The sequence below is a fragment of the Serinus canaria genome, chromosome 22 (assembly GCF_022539315.1).
Source record: "Serinus canaria isolate serCan28SL12 chromosome 22, serCan2020, whole genome shotgun sequence".
NCBI classification, from domain to species: domain Eukaryota; kingdom Metazoa; phylum Chordata; class Aves; order Passeriformes; family Fringillidae; genus Serinus; species Serinus canaria.
Window position 1 is genome coordinate 3,788,118 of NC_066335.1, and position 19,668 is coordinate 3,807,785.

Sequence of the window (19,668 nt, forward strand, 5' to 3'; positions counted from 1 at the left end):
TTTGGGAGGGGGTGGTTTGGTTGTTTTATGTTTTTTCTCTTTGCAGTTTACTAATCCGTTTCCTCCGTAGCTGTAATCCCTCCAGGAGGGTTCGCAGCCTGGATGGCAGCCAGGCGCTGTCATGCAGCCCATACAAAGTCTATTTCCCCCCAGAAACGTAATTTCTAACAAGGTTTCAAACAATTTATTATTCATTCTGAGCAATGCACCAAGCGTTAGATCAGAGCGGATGGGTGGGAGGAAAAGAGAAGGAAAGAGAGGAAGGAAGAAAGAGAGGACGAGAAGAACCAAGAGCAAGGATTTGGGATGCCGGGGGGTCTCCCAAACTCTCGCTGACTGTTCCAGGGCTTCCCCCCGCCCCTCCCGCAGAGCCCCCGGAGCCGGTGCGGGGAGCGCTCGGTGCCGCAGCGCCCCGGCGAGCGCCCGCCTCCCCCGCCCGCTGCGACCTTCACACGGCAGACCCCGCCTGGGGACAGGGGATGGGGGGACAGGGGGGGAAGGACCCTCTCCACCCACCTGCGGGTCCCTGTGCCCCCTGACACCCCCTGAGCCCCGGCTGCAGGCGGGCCCCGACCCTCCAGCCCGCGGGGCGGGAGCTGTCCGTGGTGATGGAGGCGCTGATCCCGATCCCGCATCCCGATCCTGCTCCCAGCCCCGGCCCTACCCCGCTCTGCGGCCCCCGGCACCGCGCTCCGCTCCGCCGTGGGCGCTGCCGGAACAGCGGCTGCGGGAGAGAAAAGAGAGGAAAAGAGGGAGAAGAGTGACAAGGAATGGAAGAATTAGGGAAAAGAAATGAAAGGCAGGAAAGCAAGAGCAGGGAAAAAAAACTAACAAGAAACAAAAGGAAGGGAAGGGACAAAGAAAGAGAAGAATGGAAAGTAAGGGAGGAAAAAAGAAAGGAAGGAAAGAATGGAAGGCAGGAAAGAAAGAGGGTGCTGGCCTAGGGAAGGGGGGAGAAGGAAGCCGGGCAAGAGGGAAGGAACACGGGGAAGGGAAGGGGGCAGCGGGAGGAGGAAAGGGGGGAGTGGGGGCAGCGGAGACAAGGGGGGAGTGGGTGGGCAGTGGGGAGGAGGGGGCAGGGAGCGGGGGCAGCAAGGCGAGCGGGGAAGGGGCAGCGGGGAGGCGGCAGGGGCCGGGCAGGGGCGGCCGGGACGAGGCGAGAGACGGCAAGGGAAGGAAGGGGGAGCCGGGGCGGGGCGCGGGGCGGGCCGGGGCCGGGCCGGGGGGAGCCGCCCCCCGCACACGTGTGCGGGGCCGCCCCGCAGCCGCCCGGCGGGGCTATAAAAGGGGCGGCGGCGGCCGGAGCAGCCCCGCACCGCCGCCCCCAGCGCCCCACCATGAGCTACACCATGGAGCCCCTGGGCAACCCCTCGTACCGCCGGGTGACCGAGACCCGGGCCACCTACAGCCGCGCCAGCGCGTCCCCGTCCAGCGGCTTCCGCTCTCAGTCGTGGTCGCGGGGCTCGGGCAGCACCGTGTCCTCCTCCTACAAGCGCCCCAACCTGGGCGGCCCGCGGGCCGCCTACGGCTCCACGGTGCTGAGCTCGGCCGAGAGCCTGGACGTGAGCCAGTCCTCGCTGCTCAACGGCGCGGCCGAGCTCAAACTGAGCCGCTCCAACGAGAAGGAGCAGCTGCAGGGGCTCAACGACCGCTTCGCCGGCTACATAGAGAAGGTGCATTACCTGGAGCAGCAGAACAAGGAGATCGAGGCGGAGCTGGCGGCGCTGCGGCAGAAGCACGCCGGGCGGGCGCAGCTGAGCGACGCCTACGAGCAGGAGCTGCGGGAGCTGCGCGGGGCGCTGGAGCAGGTGAGCCACGAGAAGGCGCAGATCCAGCTGGACTCGGAGCACATCGAGGAGGACATCCAGCGCCTGCGGGAGCGCTTCGAGGATGAGGCGCGGCTGCGCGACGAGACGGAGGCGACCATCCGCGCCCTGCGCAAGGAGATGGAGGAGGCCTCGCTGATGCGCGCCGAGCTGGACAAGAAGGTGCAGTCGCTGCAGGACGAGGTGGCCTTCCTCAGGGGCAACCACGAGGAGGAGGTGGCCGAGCTGCTGGCGCAGCTGCAGGCGTCCCACGCCACCGTGGAGAGGAAGGACTACCTGAAGACGGACCTGACGACGGCGCTGAAGGAGATCCGCGCCCAGCTCGAGTGCCAGTCCGACCACAACATGCACCAGGCCGAGGAGTGGTTCAAGTGCCGCTACGCCAAGCTCACCGAGGCGGCCGAGCAGAACAAGGAGGCGATCCGCTCCGCCAAGGAGGAGATCGCCGAGTACCGCCGGCAGCTCCAGTCCAAGAGCATCGAGCTCGAGTCGGTGCGCGGCACCAAGGAGTCGCTGGAGAGGCAGCTCAGCGACATCGAGGAGCGCCACAATAACGACCTCACCACCTACCAGGTACCGGGGAGGCGGCGCGGGGCTGTCCCGAGCCCGCCGGGGGTGGGGGGGGCGGTGCCGGCTCCGGGGAGAAGGGTGCGGGAGACGTCCGGTGGGAGGGATGCGGGAGGTGCCCGGTGCCTGACCCGGGAGGAGGAAATGCGGGAGGGATGCGGGAGAAAGGGATGCGGGGGGTGCCCGGTGCCCGATCCGGGAGGAAGGGATGCGGGGGGTGCCCGGTGCCCGATCCGGGAGGAAGAAATGCGGGAGGGATGCGGGAGGTGCCCGCTGTGGCGGGAGGGATGCGGGACGCGCCCTGTGCCGGCTCCGCGGCGCGGGATGCAGGGATGCGGAAGGCGGGGGGACGATGCTGCAGAGGGCGGTGGGAGCGGGTGGGTCCTGCTCTGATACCAGCCCTGCCTCCCCGAGCGGCGGGTAGAGTTTCTAAAGTCCCCTCAGAGAAGTTCTGCCCGCTCTGTCCCCGCGCGCGGCGGCTGTCTGTGTCACAGGGGTTTTCTGCGTCTCCCTTGCAGGACACGATTCACCAGCTGGAAAACGAGCTCAGAGGAACCAAGTGGGAAATGGCTCGTCACTTGCGGGAGTACCAGGACCTCCTCAATGTCAAGATGGCCCTGGACATCGAAATTGCTGCATACAGGTACAGCGGGATCTTTGCAGGCACGCCTGGAATATTAATAGCACTGCGGATGCGGCTGGCTCGGGAAGCTTTAGCACAGCTAAGAAATATCTGCATGCAGTGAGCACGGGTGAAATGAGAGCCTGGCTACATCACTGCAGCCATTAGGCAGCCCAGGGAGAGCCCAGAAGGTCATTAGGGAGCCGCTAATCAGCGCAGAGCTGCCAGCGAGCCCCCGGGCACAGCACAGCGTGACTCAGGGGGGCGGCTCCCGTGCCGCATTCCGTCCTTGGCTGCACGGGCAGCAGATGCAGCGAAAGACGAGGTTATTTTTAATTCCCGTCTGCTCTGCAGATGCCAGGCATGCAGGGCTTGTCACCGGAGTTCCCTTTTATCGCCTGGGAGAGACAGTGAATTTGCTTGATCATGGTTTGAGGCAGTGAGTGCTGATCTGTCTGTCACAAACACTTTTACTTTTCTTGCTCAACTTTCCTTCAGAGGCATCTGCTCTAATCTCGAGCTGAACGTTGCTTGCTGTTGCCATCACCTGGCAGGTTTTTTTAGTCTCCTCTGTATCACTTCAGAACTCTCACTGGAGAGCTCCTGATTTTTCTGGGTCACAGGCTTAGATGAAAAACATTTAAATAGAAGAAAAGTAAAAACAACAAAAAGCCACCCCCATCTCCAGATCTGTTGAAGTTTCTGAGGTTGCTCAGACACACAGACACCCCAGAGTCTGTGGCTGGCTGCTGCCAAAGTCAGCTGAAGCCTCCAGTTCTCATATTCCCACAAAGAAAAGGTGGATGCCCAAATTATTAAATGAGAACACGTGCTCTAATCAGCTGTGACTGCCTCAGACACAATATTTGATTTGGGTCTGTTGGCTGTGTCAAGTTCTGTTTGCCCAAGTCATAATGAATCCTGTTCAATTAGTTTGTCCTAATCCCTGCTGATTTACACCATAATGAAGCTTTCTGACAGTAAAGATGAATTTTAACTGATCACTGAAGGTGTCAGACCAGCCATAGCAAAACCAAGCTAAAAACTGCTGAACGTGAGTTTGGGAAAAGAGCAGATTCAAGGAAAGCTGGGCTGGGGCTGTGAGCAGTGGATGGCCCTGGACAGTTCCAGCACATTCCACAGCAAACTGGTTCCATCCTGCTGGCAGGGCAATAATGCAGCAGGGAAATATGGTAGAATCCTGGAATGGTTTGGGATGGAAGAGACCCTAAAGCCCATCCCAAAGCAGGGACACCTTCCACTATCCCAAGCTGCTCCAAGCCCTGTCCAGCCTGGCCTTGGACACTTCCAAGGATGGGACAGACACAATTACTCCCATAGCTGTCCCTTCTTTTGGGTTTTTATGCTCATTTTCTTTTTTTCTCTCCTCCTGATTCCCTTAGGAAGCTGCTGGAGGGTGAGGAGACAAGATTCAGTGCCTTCTCTGGAAGCATCACTGGTCCCATATTCACACACAGACAACCATCTGTCACAATAGCATCCACCAAAATCCAGAAAACAAAAATCGAGCCACCAAAGCTGAAGGTCCAGCACAAGTTTGTAGAAGAAATCATCGAAGAGACGAAGGTGGAGGATGAAAAGTCTGAAATGGAAGATGCCCTGGCAGCCATCGCAGAAGAAATGGCAGCCAAGGCACAGCAAGAGGAACAGGAGGAAGAAAAAGCAGAAGAAGCTGCAGAGGAAGAAGTTTCTGAGAAGGCTCCTGCAGAACAAGAAGCTGCAGCTGAGGAGGAAGAGAAGGAGGAAGAGGAAGCAGAGGAGGAAGAAGAAGCTGCAAAATCTGACGCCGCAGAAGAAGGTGGCTCTGAAAAAGAAGAAATTGAGGAAAAGGAAGAAGGGGAGGAAGCTGAGGAAGAAGAGGGAAAACCTGAGGCCAAGGGCAAAGCTGAAGAGGTACCAGCAAAGGCAGAGAAGGTCAAAACACCTCCCGTGAAGTCCCCCCCCAAATCCCCTGTAACAGAGCCGGCCAAGGCCGCCCCCAAAGAAAAAGCCACGGAAGCAGCAAAGGAACAGAAGGTGGAGAAAGCGGAGAAGGCGGCCAAGGAGGAGGAGAAAGCGGCGTCTCCAGAGAAACCTGCCACGCCAAAGGTGACCTCCCCAGAGAAACCTGCCACCCCTGAGAAGGCCGTGACCCCGGAGAAAGCTGCCACCCCCGAGAAGGCTGTGACCCCAGAAAAGGCTGCGAGCCCCGAGAAAGCCGCCACCCCAGAGAAGGCCGTGGCCCTGGAGAAGCTGGCGCCCCCCGAGAAGCCGCGCTCCCCTGAGAAGCCGGCCAGCCCCGAGAAGCCACGCACCCCCGAGAAGGCCGTGAGTCCCGAAAAGCCCCGGTCCCCCGAGAAGCCTCCCTCCCCAGGCAAGGATGCCAAGGCTGTGGTGGAAGAGACCATCACTGTCACCAAGGTAACGAAAGTGAGCGCCGAGGCCGAGAAGGAGTCCAGGAAAGAGGACATCGCGGTCAACGGGGAGGTGGAGGAGAAAAAGGAGGAGGAATCCAAAGAGAAGGAGGAGGAAGACAAGGGAGTGGTCACTAACGGCCTCGACGTGAGCCCGGTGGATGACAAGGCTGAGAAAATCGTGGTAACCAAGAAAACAGAGAAAATCACAGGGGAGGGCGGGGACAGCGGCACCACGTTCATCACCAAGTCGGTGACCGTCACTCAGAAGGTGGAGGAGCACGAAGAAAGCTTTGAGGAGAAGTTGGTGTCCACCAAGAAAGTGGAGAAAGTCACTTCACATGCTGTAGTAAAGGAGATTAAAGAGAGTGAATAAAAGCAACCATAGCTAAAATTCAAACCAATTCAAGAGCTTGGGTCGGTGCAAAAGGTTAAGCCATAGACAGCTGCAAAATGCATGTGGGTGACGGCTTCAAAGCAGATCGGGTTCTCTCACGGAGGCTCCAGACACACAGTATTTTACTTTTTCGTGCAATATAGGGAAGGGGGGGGGAATGCATGCAGGCTCAAGATGTACTCCCTCCACAGAGCTTGGGGATCTACAAAAAAATACTCCTAACTACTAGTGCATGAGATGAAATGTGCAGAGGAAGCTTTTCTGAATTTCCTGAGCTGTTGGAGGGACATATCTGAGGAGCGAGTTCAGATGTATTATGCAAAGAACCAACTGAGCCAAAACCAAACTGAAAACAGTAATAGAGTATTCATGAGAACCAGAACTCTCCTAGCCTTAAAAGAAAAATAAAAAGCTACTTATAACTAATTATGTTTACCTCACTGGTGCAATTAGGGAGGACTTTTGCTCCTGGGAGAACCTTGTTGACATGCACAGTACGCAACCTTTTGTTGTTTGATGTAAAACAGTCACAGCAGTTCTTGCTCAATAAAGGTCAATATGAAAACATGACTTGTTCTGGTGGCTTTTTCCCAGTTTGAACCCTTCCCTAAGCTGGATGCTCTCTCCTGAATGGGAATGCAGCTGCAGGGGTTGGTGGTTGGTTGTGGTTCTTTTCCTTAGTGTTCTCATTTGTCTGGGAGTTGGACTTGGATGGTCCTTGGGGTCCCATCCAGCTCGGGATGCCCTGTGGCTTGGGAATTGGACATGATGGACAAATTTCCTCTAACAACACACAGGCTGGATTAAGAAAATAAGAGCTATATCCCAAATTTTCTGGAGGAAAGAGGAATCCTTTGAGCTCCTCTGCTTGGCCTTGAGGTGCTTGGAGGGATTGCAATTGGTTTTTTTGGAAGGGGAAAGACTCTAAGCCCTTGATCCTGCTTGTGCTGAGACAAAAAATGCTAAAATCTGCTGCAAGTCTGGTTGTCCTCCTTACACCCCATAGAGAGCCAATTTCCAAACAATTCCTAGATTTTCCTGGGGAGAGAGGCTGGGTGTGGCATCTTCTGTGGCACCAGTTTGTCACTCAACTGAGCAAAAACCCATTGAGGGAACTCAGCCAAGCCACCACGAGGTCCCCAGAACAGGCTTGGTTCTGGTTATTTTACCCTCTCTTGCTTTAATTTTATGGGAACCTCCTTATGAATTCGCTGGGTCCAACGATCAAAAAGTTCAATTTGCCTCTAAACACCAAATTCTAAAATCAAAAATTAACCCAAGGGGGTTAATTTGTTCTTTTGTTAAGAACAAATCCAATCAAAAATTGCCCTACGTGGAAAAATAAACAGAGACAAAGGAAAAAAGGAGAAGAAGATAAAGCCCCAACTCCAATGTGGGAATTAATTGGTCATTATAGGATTCATTTTGTGTTTATTTCCCATTTTAAAAGGAAAATGAAGATTGCAGCTGCTGCCTCACCTCCCACAGCTCACAAATAATTTTCATGCCTGGATGCAGGCCGTGGACTACCCTGAAATCTGTTGCCTGACTGAGGGTCTGATCAAAACCTACAATTTCCATGTGCCTTCACCCCATCAATAATTGAAGATCAAGGAGTTTTTAATTGAAAGGGTTCAGCACATTCCTCACTGGAGAAGTGGTGGAGAGCCCTCAGCAGATGAGGCTTCCAAATGACTCTGGGTGTCTTTGTGGAGCAAAGCAATGGATGCTTCTCCTGCTGCTCTCAATAATGGGATCTGCTCAGCAGCCTGGCTGCTGAGTGATGTTTAATTAAAGCAGAGTTAACAAATGAAACAGCAGCTTCTCCGTGGTCCTGTGTGGGTGTGACACAAAAATAACTTTACCTTTAGGAGTAAGGAGCTCAGCACTCCCCTGTTTTTTATCCATACAAAGTGCCCAAAGGTTTGTGAGAATTGAAGGTGTTTTCCTCTCAGATTTAAACAAAATGTTCAAGAGGACACCAGAGACCAACATTTAACTGGAATTGTGTGTTTGTGCTTCCAAGGAAGTTCTAAAGGCACTGAAATGTCCAGAACTGCAGAACCCCCCTCAGTGGACACTGGCACTCAGCACGGAGAGGAAAGGGTCACCTGGCACGGGGGTTCAGGGCTGGGGCCAGCAGGAGCCTGGGGAGCCCTGAGCCTGGGCAGGGGGATCCAGCCAGGCTGCTTCCCATGCTGGGAATCCTTTCCAGCTTCCTCAGTCCTGGCAGGACACAGCTCCAGGCAGCCCAAGATCAGGATTTGTGTGGGTTTGGTCCTGTTTGCGCTCGGGCCATCCAGGATTGCTCTGGGAGGAGGGGCTGGACTAACCCGGGGTACATCCATTCCCTGGGTGGTTTGGGGAGGCAAACCCTCGGCAGGATGTGCTTCACAACATCCTCATTTCACCCCTTTCCCACCCAAAACATCTCACAGCTTTCTGTTATTACCCACAAGTGCATTTTTCCCCCTGCTCTAACTCACTGCATTTGTGTGTTTTGCCCATTTCCCACTGCAGATGTTCCCAGCAAGTCCTAAGAGGAACAAGCAAGTGGTTAACACATTTCTAAATGTTTAGAAAACTGTAAGAACTGATTAATATTTAATGGTGCCAAGAGGTTTTGTCTACTGACATCTGCAATCAAACAGTTTCAAAGGAGAGCACAATTCCTGGGCAGAGAGGCATAAATAGGATGTGATTTGCCTGTTCTGCACCAATTACTCCTCCAGACTGCACAGAACCAGTGATAGAATAATTATTTTCAGACAGAGAAGTTCATTAAACAATAGAAAAAAATTCTTACAGGGAAAACAATAATTAAAGGGATTTACAGTGAAGATTTCTGCACCTTTTTTAAGGTGGGATATTTAGACCACTGCAGCTTCAAGAGCTGATGGGCTCTAAACCAGGATCTTTTTCCTCTGCTGGGTTGTGCAGATGCCAGAGTTATTTTTCAGCATTCCAGAACAAAATTCCAGGTGGGAACAACTGAGAAGCGTTACAAAACACAAACAGGATGCATTTGCCAGGGAGCTGAGTCAGGCACCAGAATTTTCTCCAGTCATCAGGGTTTGTGCTCTCCCCATACACATTTGGGCTTTATTGCTGCTTTTTCAGGATTGAAGCATCCTTAACTAACCTGGGATGGCAGGAACTGATGGGCTGTTCCTTGTTTGGTTGTGAGCAGGTGAATTTCTGGGCTGTGCTGTTCTGTGCAGGTGCTCCCCTGGTGAGGGGAGGGGGCGTGTGTGCATCTCAGGGAAAGCATCCAGCACCTCCCTGGGCGTTCCCTACGATGAGATCTGAGCCTGATCCAGACCCAAAGAGCAGGAAAGACCCCCAGGACACTTCTGGCTTCACTTGCAGCTGCAACTCGGGGGAAAGTTTCTCCTGAGCCTCCCTGTGCCAGCTTTTACTGCATTGCGTCAAAGGCAGCGCCCGGCTCTTCCCAGGGAAGTGAAGGGCTGGCAGCAGGGTCCATCCCCCAGAGCTGCTGGGGCACAGAACCCAGCCCAGGCTCCCCCACCAGGCTGGGCAGCAGGGCAGGAGAGGGGCCCAGCCTGGTGGCCTCTGCAGAGTCAGCCCTGCTGCAGCTCCTGCTGGGGCTGACTCAGCCCTGCGGAGCTGCAACGCATTAAAAATAACCCAGGGAGCAGGGACCAGCCTGGGAACGGCTGCAGGAGAGAGGAGAGCTGCTGCAGCTCTGGGGGGCTGCTCTGAGCAGCCCTGGCTGCACAGGGAGGGCAGAGCTGCTGCAGCTCTGGGGGGATGCTCTGAGCAGCCCTGGCTGCACAGGGAGGGCAGAGCTGCTGCAGCTCTGGGGGCTGCTCTGAACAGCCCTGGCTGCACAGAGAGGGCAGAGCTGCTGCAGCTCTGGGGGGATGCTCTGAGCAGCCCTGGCTGCACAGGGAGGGCAGAGCTGCTGCAGCTCTGGGGGCTGCTCTGAGCAGCCCTGGCTGCACAGGGAGGGCAGAGCTGCTGCAGCTCTGGGGGCTGCTCTGAGCAGCCCTGGCTGCACAGGGAGGGCAGAGCTGCTGCAGCTCTGGGGGCTGCTCTGAACAGCCCTGGCTGCACAGGGAGCTTCGCTTCCCAAAAGCAAGAGGGATGCAAAGGGCTGAGGGAAGGAGGAGTTTGTCAGCATAAAAACATTGTGAAAGGGGATAAGAATTTAGGGTTTGAAGAGTTAAAGGAGCTCAGAGTGCTTGGAGAAAGGCAGGATTTGATTTATCACGGAGTGGTTTGGGTTGGAAGGGACCTTAAGGCCCATCCAGTCCCACCTGCCATGGCAGGGACACCTCCACTGTCCCAGGCTGCTCCCAGCCCTGTCCAGCCTGGCTTTGGGCACTCCCAGGGTTCCAGTGGCAGCCCCAGATGCTCAGGGAATTCCATGCCAGCCCCTCAAGATCCTCTGAATAAGGAATTCCTTCCCAATATCCCATCTAAAGCGCCTCCTGCCAGTTTGAAGCCTTTCCCTGCTGTCCTGTCCCTCCAGCCCTGGTCAGGGCTCTCACCAGCTGAGCTGTCCAGCTCTGCTCTGCCTTTGGTGGTCCTGGTGGCCTCTGAGTAGGGCTGGAACAGGATTTTCCTCCTCAGGAGCAGCCCCTGTCCCCCAGCTGAGTGCCAGGCGTCCCCTCCTGCAGGAGCCTGGGCAGTTCCCAGAAGCAGCTCCCATTTCTGAGAAGCAGCTCCTGTTCCTTATCTCCCAGCAGCAGCCCCAACAGTCTGCTGGGGGAGCTGGGGCTGTCCCAGCCCGGGAGCAGCTCCCTCCATCCCCTGACAGCTCTGACAGCTCTCTCTGAAAGCTCTCAAGCTCCCCCAGTTCTCCTCACCCCCGTCCTGGAGAGAGAAAATAAAATCTGCTTTGTAACAATAGCTCTGCATAAACACAGGGAGAAAAATCTCCATTGAAGGAGGAGGGAAATGTAAAAAGAAATATTTTAGACGTGTTGCTGAAGAAAGTGAAAATTATTTTACTTCTGGTTCTCAAAACCATCAAACTCCTAGGAAAGCAGGGAGAAAAAGGATTGGAAGTGACACAGGAACTGTGAGTCACTGGATCACTGCTTTTCTGAATGGTTTGACCAAGCTTCTTTTTCTTTCCTTGCTGCTTTTCTTGGGAATGTGGAAGAAAATAATAATCTGAAGTGCTTGCTTCGTCCATCATAATCTTTTGATCACCCTTGAAACATGGAAGAAGGAGATGCTCTTGGTACCCCCCTAAGACTGGGATAAAATAGAGATTTCCTTTCCCTCTGAACAAAGCCATTGAGGAGAACCAATGCAAACCAACTGATGCCACACCACCAGAGCACAAAATCGAGTTACCCCAAAATCCTGTGCAAAAACTCATCCAGACAAATCTTTCTCTAAAGTTTAGAGCAGCCATTAATGCCTATTTTAACTCAAATTTCCATAGGTTTGGTTGATTTAAACTGGTTTCACTTGCAGCATTGGCCCAGTGCCTGCCCTCACAAGGGTTAATTTGCTGTATCAGCTTTAGGCAATTGAACATCACAGGCTCAGAGCGCAGGACAGGCTGAGCTGCTGTTGAGATCCTCCTTTTTTTGTGCCTTTTTTTAGCTCAGCCTAAACTTTAAAAGGCCCTGGAAGTTCTCAGAAGAAAATGAGCTTCTTCAGCCTCTTCAGCCAGGGCTGAGCTCAGACAGCACCCAGGGAGAGGCAGCTCCATCCACCCTGCTCCCTGCTCCTCCTGTTCTGATTTTAACCTTTGCAGGTAGCCTTTGCTCCAAGCCTCACCTCCACCCTCAATTGTTCTTCCCTCTCCTCACTGACCCTGCAGACACTGAACAACCTCCTGCCACAATTTAACAGCCACATTTGCTTTTCCCCTCTGTGTTGGCTTGATAAAATTTCCATTTTTCAGGAGGCAGCTCGTGCTTGTTGCACCCTCAGCCAGTGAGACCCAGCCACCACCACACCCCAGGGGATTGTTATAAAATGTGTGAAATTTTACCCCCCCAAGAGATTTTTCCCACTTCTCACTCACAAGAAGAGTGGGATAGAGCCCTTTATCAACCTCTTAAGGCCAGCAGTGACACAGGACACGCACAAGGAATCTGTGTAAGCATTTCTGAATTTATTGACAGCTTTATTGCACATACTTAATGAAGCCTCCATCATTTCCCCCACCCACCGTTTCCAGAATTAGTTTAGATGCAAGTTTAAGGTAACCTTTCATTCCCAGCACTGATTTCCCCCCCCCATTGGAAATGTTAAGGTTCTGGGTCACCCAGGAAGGACAGAAGCCCTGAACTCAAACGTGGAACCATGCGGCACTCGGGGAGCAAGCCTTGGGTGCTCTGCAAGCAAACTCAGACTCTGCACAGGGAGAAACATCAGAATCATGGACTGGAACCTCAGTGGTCACTGAATTAAATAGGTGAGACTGCAGCTGGAGCTCAGTCAGTCGTTGGCTCTGATGGAAAGCTGCCCTCAGATCAAGCCTTCTTCTTGCCTTCGCTCTCTTCCTTTCCTGCTGCCTCTTTCTCTTCCTTCTCCTCCTTCTCCTCCTCACCACCTTCCTCAGCAGCTTCCTGGGACTCCTCCCCTTCTTCTGCTGCTGTTTCCTCCCCTTCTCCTTCCTCTTCCTCACCCTCTTTGGCTTCTTCTGATTCCTCCTTAGCACCTTTGAAGGACAGAAAGGTATTTCACATCCAGGTACAATTCCTGATGCCAGTTCAGTGGGAATCCCCTTCAAGCCCACACGTTCTGGCAGCTACAGCAAAACCTCACAAGCAGCTTCTCCTGGATGTCAGGGGGAGTGAAACACTTCATAAAAACAAATCATGGCCTTGAAAAATATCAGTTCTGGGCTCAGTGTTTGGATAGGCTCTAAAGACCTGAATTATCTTTTACTGCTTTCCAATTGGCTCTTTAATTAGCTGTAATTTCACTCTAATTAAACTTTACAGTAACAAACCTCAGTTCAGTGGCCACCAATGCCTGGCACAGCAGGGATGGTGCCATGCACTGAGCCCTGTAATTCCAGCTGATGTCCCCATTATCTCAGGCTGCTCTCTGGGAATTCATATTTAGCTCAGGATGTCCTTGGTCCTTCTTTTCGAGGATGTCTGTGACACCTGAGCATTATCATTGGGGGTTCAGGAAACCTATAATCTGCCTGATTTCAACACCTGACCTCATCTTCCATTCAATAGTCAGACTTTCCTGGCAAATTCCATGTGCTTAACCCCACCACCCTTTGGCTCATAGGAGTAGAAAAGGAAAGAGCTTTACTGATTGGATTTAATCACTGGGATTTCTGGGGTTTATCCCATAGGAGCAGGGTGCAGAAGGAATAAAAGGGACTTAAAAGTAACTCTAAGTACCTTCCTCCTCTTCTTCAGCCTCTTCTCCTGCTTCTTCCTCTCCTTCCTCTTTCTCCTCCTCCTCACCCTCCTCTGCAGGAGCTGCCTTGGCCTCTCCTGCCTTGGCAGCCTCGATGGTTTCCTCGATCTCGATCTGCTCCTCCTGCACGTGGCTGGAGTAGTAGGCGGGGAAGGAGCGGGTGCTCAGCAGGTAGGAGCTGGCCTGGAGGCCGCTGTAGGCAGACCTGCCGAAGGTGGGGCCGCTCTGGCTGTAGCCACTGGTGATGCTGCCCACGCTGGTGAAGCTCAGCCGGGTCTCCTCTCCCTCCAGCAGTTTCCTGGCAGGGAGAAATGAAAGCAAGGGGAGATGAGCTGGCTGTGCTGCAGCAGGAGCCCTGCAGGCTGCACAGGGGGTTATTAATGCAGGGCTGGCTGTGCCCATCGTGCCAGTGCCACCCCATTCTCTTGGAATAATCGCTTCAAACGTGCCCACTGGGGGGGGAATCAACACCTTTCCTTAAAATACCTTTCCTTAAAACCTCTCTAGAACCAGGTCCCTCTGGCAAGTGAAAGTAGAGGTGTATTTTGCCACCCTGCAGCTGTAAGAATTTGCTGCTGAGCTGTCAGACAAGGCTTGGAGCTGCTCTCTCTGTATTCCCCCTTGTGGCTTCCACAGAAATTCTGTTCCAGCATCAAAATCTCTCAGTGTCTGAGACAAAATATCACAGTTATTTAGCAGCAATTCTACTGGAAAATATTTAATTTGTAGATTTACAAGTTAGAAAAAATCCCTGTTCTTGAGGGCATTTGAGGGATCTCCATTTTGAGAATGAGCCATTGTTACTGAGGAATTCCACTGATATAAAATCTTTTCCCCGAGTACAGAACAGGTACTTTTATCTGTCAGGATGGAAAACTGAGATCATTTATTGCCAAGCTAAAAACCCTGTGTGCACATAGAAAATGATTAAACTCTGCCACAGATCTCAGACAATTTCTGCTGGGGGAATGATAAATACCCTGAATTCTCCTGAAGAGAATGGGAACTGCTCTGAGCTCTGGCTCATTAAAACATCCCACACCATACCTATAAGCTGCAATTTCGATATCCAGGGCCATTTTCACATTGAGCAGGTCCTGATATTCCTTCAAGTACCGAGCCATCTCACTCTTTGTGGTTCTCAGCTCATTCTCCAACTTGTTGATTGTATCCTGTTGGATGGAACAATATTGACAGCATAAAAATCTGTTCTCTCAAGTCTAGCAATAATCACAAGGAATTTCACCAATCCTTTTAATTTAATCTTGCTCTAGCAGACAGAAACCGCACAGCTCCCACTGCACCCTCAGCCATTTACCACCTTCCTGGCAGGTTTTCTGCTCCACATTACTCCAGTCCTGTTTAACACAAAGAGCCCAATTTTCTGGTGCCCAAGTGCTAAAGCATCCACGAAATCTGAATATTGCTTCATTTTGATTTTGGCCTCTATGAGCTTTTTCTACTTTTAGCTTAGGGATATCCATGGATGATCCTTGTGGGTCCCTTCCAACTCAGGATATTCCATGATTCCATGATTTTTTGGTATCGTTTATGCTGAATCAGTATATGGACACACGGACATTGGCTTTATCAGGGGCATTTTGCATTCTGATTTTAGAACGCCTCACATTTTAGATAAGCAGTGTCCCTGCTATGATTTTGGTAATTCAGATCCTGATGTGGGTCGGTGTTTTCAGACCTCATCCTGCTTTAGAGCTCTGTGGCATTCTGCACTGCGACTGCAGGATGCTTTCTCTGCAGCACGGGCACAGCACGAACCAGGAGCGATGCCCCCGACCCCCCCCACAAACCTGATCCCCTCATCTGCGAGACTCTGCAGACCCCACCTGCCCTCACCTGCAGAGCCCAGCAAACGCTGACCCCCCCCCTCACCTGCAGAACCCTTCAAACCCCAACATCTCTTCACCTGCAGAGCCCAGAACACCCTGAAACCCCTTACCTGCAGAACCCTGTAAAACCTGACCCCTGTTACCTGCAGAGCCCTTCAAACCCCATCATCCCTCACCTGCAGAGCCCTTCAAACCCCTATCAACCCCATCTTTCAGAGCCCTTCAAACCCCATCATCCCTCACCTGCAGAGCCCTTCAAAGCCCAGCTTCCCCTGACCTGCAGAACCCTGCACACCCCATCATCCCCTCCCCTGAGGGACCCTTCCAGCCCCCACCCCCTCACCTGCAGCGCGGAGATATCCGCGCTCTGCTTCTCTTCCAGCTCCTGCAGCTGCTTCTCCAGCGCCTCGTTCATGCCGCGGGTGGCCTCGATCTCCAGCGTCTTGGCTTTGAGCAGGCGGCGGCTCTCGGACACCTCGTCCTTGGCGGCTCGCACGGCGTCCGTGTTCTTGGCGGCGCTCTCGCTGAGCACGGTGAAGCGGCTGCGGAACCACTCCTCGGCGTTCTGCATGTTGCGCGCCGCCAGCTTCTCGTACTGCGCGCGGATGTCGCGCAGCGCGGCCGACAGGTCGGGCTTGGCCGACACGTCCATCTCCACGGACAGGTGCGCGTACTGGATCTGCGCCTGCAGCTCGGCCAGCTCCTCCTCGTGCACCTTCTTGAGGAAGGCCAGCTCGTCCAGCAGGCTGTCCACGCGCTTCTCCAGCTCCGCCCGCGCCAGCGCCGCCTCGTCCGCGCCCTTGCGCACCTCGAGCAGCCGCGCCTCCGCGTCCTCGCGGCTCAGCACCTCCTCCTCGTAGCGCGCCTGCAGCCCGCGCAGCGTCTCCTCCAGGCTCTCCCGCTCGCCCTGCAGCGCCTGCTTCTCGCTCGTCGCCTCCTCCGCGGCCAAGCGCAGCTCGCGGATCTCCTGCTCGTACAGCGCGCGGAAGCGGGAGGGCTCGGCGTGCTTCTGCCGCAGCACCAGCAGCTCGGCCTCCAGCACCTTGTTCTGCTGCTCCAGCTCGTGGACGCGCTCGATGAAGCAGGCGAAGCGGTCGTTGAGGTCCTGCAGCTGCGCTCGCTCCTGGCTGCGGATGGACTTGAGGTCGTTGCTGATGGCGGCCACCTGGCTCAGGTCCAGGCTGTCCACCGAGTGCAGCAGCGAGCTGGAGGCGCTGGAGGTGGCGTAGCTGCGGCGCACGGACACGGAGGACACGGGCGCGGACAGGCTGGAGTACGCGGAGCGCGCCGAGCCGAAGCCGCCGCCGCTGCGCACCGACACATGGATGCGCGGGCTGTCCGCGTAGCGCCGCTTGTAGGACGGGAAGAACGGGTCGTAGCCGTACGAGCTCATGGCTGCGGGCGCTCCGGCGACGGCTCTGCGGCGGGCTCCGCCCGCACCCCGGTATTTATGCGCGGGGAGGGCGGGCGGAGCGGGGACGGGGCGGGGCGCGGCGACATCGCCGCGGGGAGGCGACGCCCGGAGTGGTCCAGGCACCGCTGCGGGGAGGTGATGCCCGGAGGGATCCAGCCATTCCTTCCCTCACTGCTGCGATGTCCTGAGCGGCACGGGCCGGACCTCGCCCCGTGATGTCTGGGCAGCTCCGGCCATCCCCGCAGTGAAGGGATGCCTGGACAGCTCCGGCCATCCCCGCAGTGAAGGGATGCCTGGACAGCTCCGGTCATCACGGCAGGGATGCCTGGACAGCTCCGGCCATCCCCGCAGTGGAGGGATGCCTGGACAGCTCCGGCCATCCCCGCAGTGAAGGGATGCCTGGACAGCTCCGGTCATCACGGCAGGGATGCCTGGACAGCTCCGGCCATCCCCGGTGGTGCGGGGGGCTGTGACCGGCCCGCTCTGGAACAGCCCCGGCTCGGCCCCGCCTGATCGGCTCAGCCCTCCTTGCGCCCTCCTGGGCCATCTCCCGGCCCCCTTGCGGGCTCACCTCTGCCCTTCCAGATCCAGCTCCCCTCAGGTCTGTGTGCACCCCCCAGCCTGCCAAGGCTGTGTTTAACACCCCCGCTCTGCTTCTCCACAGCGGCCCTGGCAGAAGCTTCAGGAATGTGCTGCAAGCCCCAGGTTGTGGCTGAGGTTGCCTCGGTGGCACTGAGGGACACCCAGCCCTGGCTGCAGCTCAGAACCCCAGATGTGTAAATAGTATCTTTTTTTCCCCTTCAGTTTGCAGCTAGCACAAGGCATGAACGCCCTTTGAGCCCCTGCATCCTCCCCACATCCTTTGCTACAAGTGGTCCCTAATAACCAGGTAATTGCAGCATCATGGAACTGTTTGGGTTGGGAGGCACCTCACAGCCCATCCAGTCCCGCCCTGCCATGGGCAGGGACACCTCCCACTGTCCCAGGCTGCTCCAAGCCCCATCCAGCCTGGCCTTGGGCCCTTCAGGGGAAGGCTGGCAGTGTCATTTGTCCTTTCATTGCATGAAAGCAGCAGCAGCAGGCACGGGTGGTTCTCAGTCCTGGCAGAACACGCCTGGTTCCTTGAGATTCCCTGGAGCCCAGTCTGTCTGAGACATGCATCACAGGGACAGGATATTTATCCTTGTCTAATCTGACTAACACAGAGATTCATTTGGCAGCTGCATTGCAGCTACCTCTGGGCCAGGCTATTACCACTGGCTGATTAAAACAAGCAGAATTTATGTAGTAGAGATTTATCAGAGGTAAATCAGAGATGCATTGAGCACAGACTGCATGGGAGGCTCCAAAGGACAGTGAGAATTCATCTCTTGGAGTCAGAAGGGCAAATATACACAAAAAAGTTTTCTCAAGGAAGGAATAAAAGTCAGTAAAGATTGGGAGAGATCTATTAGACAGATACCACAAAAATGCTGAGGTGCTTCCCAAAGAAAGGGGAAGGACTCAGTAACGTGTATGAATTAATGTGCCTGTCAGTAATTGCAGTGCTAATTGGGTACTTCTGGCACAAAGAAATGTTTATTTAATAGCAGCCTTTTAGGAAAGGTAGAGCAGGGTGGATTTAATATATTTCCTGCTATTTTCCAATGGCTCACACAGAACTTCACCTGTTGTGTGACAGCTTCTCCATACATTTCAGGGAATTTAAACATGAGGATCATTGAGCTGTGAAGGGCAACGGCCTCTCAGAGGTACAAAGCTGCAGTCCCTGCTCACTGGAGCTCATTCTGGGTGGAATGAACTGCACCAAGAGCTCATCAAGGCTGAAGAGTCACTTCTATCCCAGCAGAGCTGCTGGGAGTCTTTATTCTGCAAATCTGCAGAGTCCTCCTGAAGATCAGTGCAGCTGCTCTCAGCCAGCACTGCAAGCTCGGTTTCTGCCTGGATTTTTATTCGCCATTTGTTCTTAAATTGAGTCCTGGCTGCATTCATGCAGGTCAGAGCAGCCTTTCATTATTCAGAACATGCAAAGGAGAGCAGCACAGGTAGAGTCTTCTGTGCTCATCTGTTTTATTTTTAGCAGAGATTGGGCTGGAAAGGGTGAGAAAAGAGGAATAGAGACACTGTAGAGAGGAGGATTCCCAGCATGTTGGTCAGGAATTCAGGAAGATGATATTTTCTGGGATACTCAGCTCCTGCAAGCTAAAATACCTTGTTTCATGCCAATGGATTTATGCTAATCTGCCCTACAGCAGCCTGAGCACCAGATTTAATTATTAATGCTATCATTTCTTATGCCATGTATTAATAAAGGAATGTACCTCAGCTTGTAAAAACCACTGAGCCTCAGATCCCAGCAAAACAAGCCTGGTAATTGTTAATATTCCTTCTCAGTTTTTTGAGTGGAAATTCCTTTGCTGTGTGCCAGGAGCAGGGGAGGAGGATGGGTGTCTGCAGCCAGCCCTGCAGGGTGGAACCTCCGTGGGACTCAGGGAGCTTTGGTGCTCCAAGGAAAGAAAGGCACTCCTGAAGGCATCCTGCTCCCAGACTCCTGTTTCCAGGCACAGGGGGTGCTGCCAGATTCCACCACTCCCTTTGTGTCCCTTTGTTGCTTTCTGCCTTAATGCAGAGGAGAATCAAGCCCCTGGATGTGTGTTAGAAAAATCGATGTGAGCAGAGGAAGGGGATGGAGCAGGGCTGGTTCCAGCCAGGATGGAGTGGCCTGTGCCACTTGTCTCCCCTGCAGCAGCTCAGTCCTGTTCCCATTTGCCCCTGCTGGAGCTGAAGCTGCTCCCTCACTGCCTGGGAGTGTCCCCAAGCCACCAACACTTCAGGCAGAGAATCCCAAACCCAGGTTCACCTCTTGAAAACATTCCCTGGGTGGCCCAAATAATTCTAGTTATTCTGAGGATGGTGCAGAAATGGAAAGGCAGCTGTGCCCCATCCCTGGAAGTGTGCAAGGCCAGGCTGGAGCAGCCTGGGACAGTGGGAGGTTGTCAGGACCCAGGACATTGCTCTGGCTGCCCTGGGGGACTCCAGACCCTGGCAGGGGCTCAGAGACCTTGGCACGGAGTCAAACACACCTGGGCCTTTGGTTTAGCCATGGAAACAATTCCCAACTTTGTGTGAGGAGTTACAGACCACAGGGGTTTGAGTAGAATGGCAGTGAATTTGTCACAGGGTGAAAAAGTAGAATTTGGGGATTTA

The 19,668-nt window shown here is 54.3% G+C and overlaps 2 protein-coding genes across 2 annotated transcripts; one reads left to right on the forward strand and one right to left on the reverse strand.

Annotated features, from left to right (window-relative positions):
- Positions 1-1,319: 1,319 nt before the first annotated feature.
- On the forward strand, positions 1,320-6,638 carry NEFM (neurofilament medium chain). The gene is made up of 3 exons (XM_050982848.1): positions 1,320-2,399; positions 2,912-3,036; positions 4,419-6,638. Exons 1-3 carry the CDS (start codon positions 1,338-1,340, stop codon positions 5,803-5,805), a joined length of 2,574 nt encoding a protein of 857 aa, XP_050838805.1. The 5' UTR covers positions 1,320-1,337; the 3' UTR covers positions 5,806-6,638.
- A 5,267-nt stretch (positions 6,639-11,905) lies between these two features.
- On the reverse strand, positions 11,906-16,488 carry NEFL (neurofilament light chain). The gene is made up of 4 exons (XM_009097768.3): positions 15,391-16,488; positions 14,245-14,369; positions 13,179-13,495; positions 11,906-12,475 (listed from the first exon to the last, which is right to left on the reverse strand). Exons 1-4 carry the CDS (start codon positions 16,438-16,440, stop codon positions 12,288-12,290), a joined length of 1,680 nt encoding a protein of 559 aa, XP_009096016.2. The 5' UTR covers positions 16,441-16,488; the 3' UTR covers positions 11,906-12,287.
- Positions 16,489-19,668: the final 3,180 nt, after the last annotated feature.

Coding starts and splice junctions, on each gene's coding strand:
- NEFM (XM_050982848.1), top strand. CDS start 1,338: ATGAGCTACACCATGGAGCCCCTGGGCAACCCCTCGTACCGCCGGGTG. Junction 2,400..2,911: donor ACGACCTCACCACCTACCAG/GTACCGGGGAGG, acceptor TCTCCCTTGCAG/GACACGATTCACCAGCTGGA. Junction 3,037..4,418: donor ATCGAAATTGCTGCATACAG/GTACAGCGGGAT, acceptor TGATTCCCTTAG/GAAGCTGCTGGAGGGTGAGG.
- NEFL (XM_009097768.3), bottom strand. CDS start 16,440: ATGAGCTCGTACGGCTACGACCCGTTCTTCCCGTCCTACAAGCGGCGC. Junction 14,370..15,390: donor CGGATATCTCCGCGCTGCAG/GTGAGGGGGTGG, acceptor TCCATCCAACAG/GATACAATCAACAAGTTGGA. Junction 13,496..14,244: donor ATCGAAATTGCAGCTTATAG/GTATGGTGTGGG, acceptor TCTCCCTGCCAG/GAAACTGCTGGAGGGAGAGG.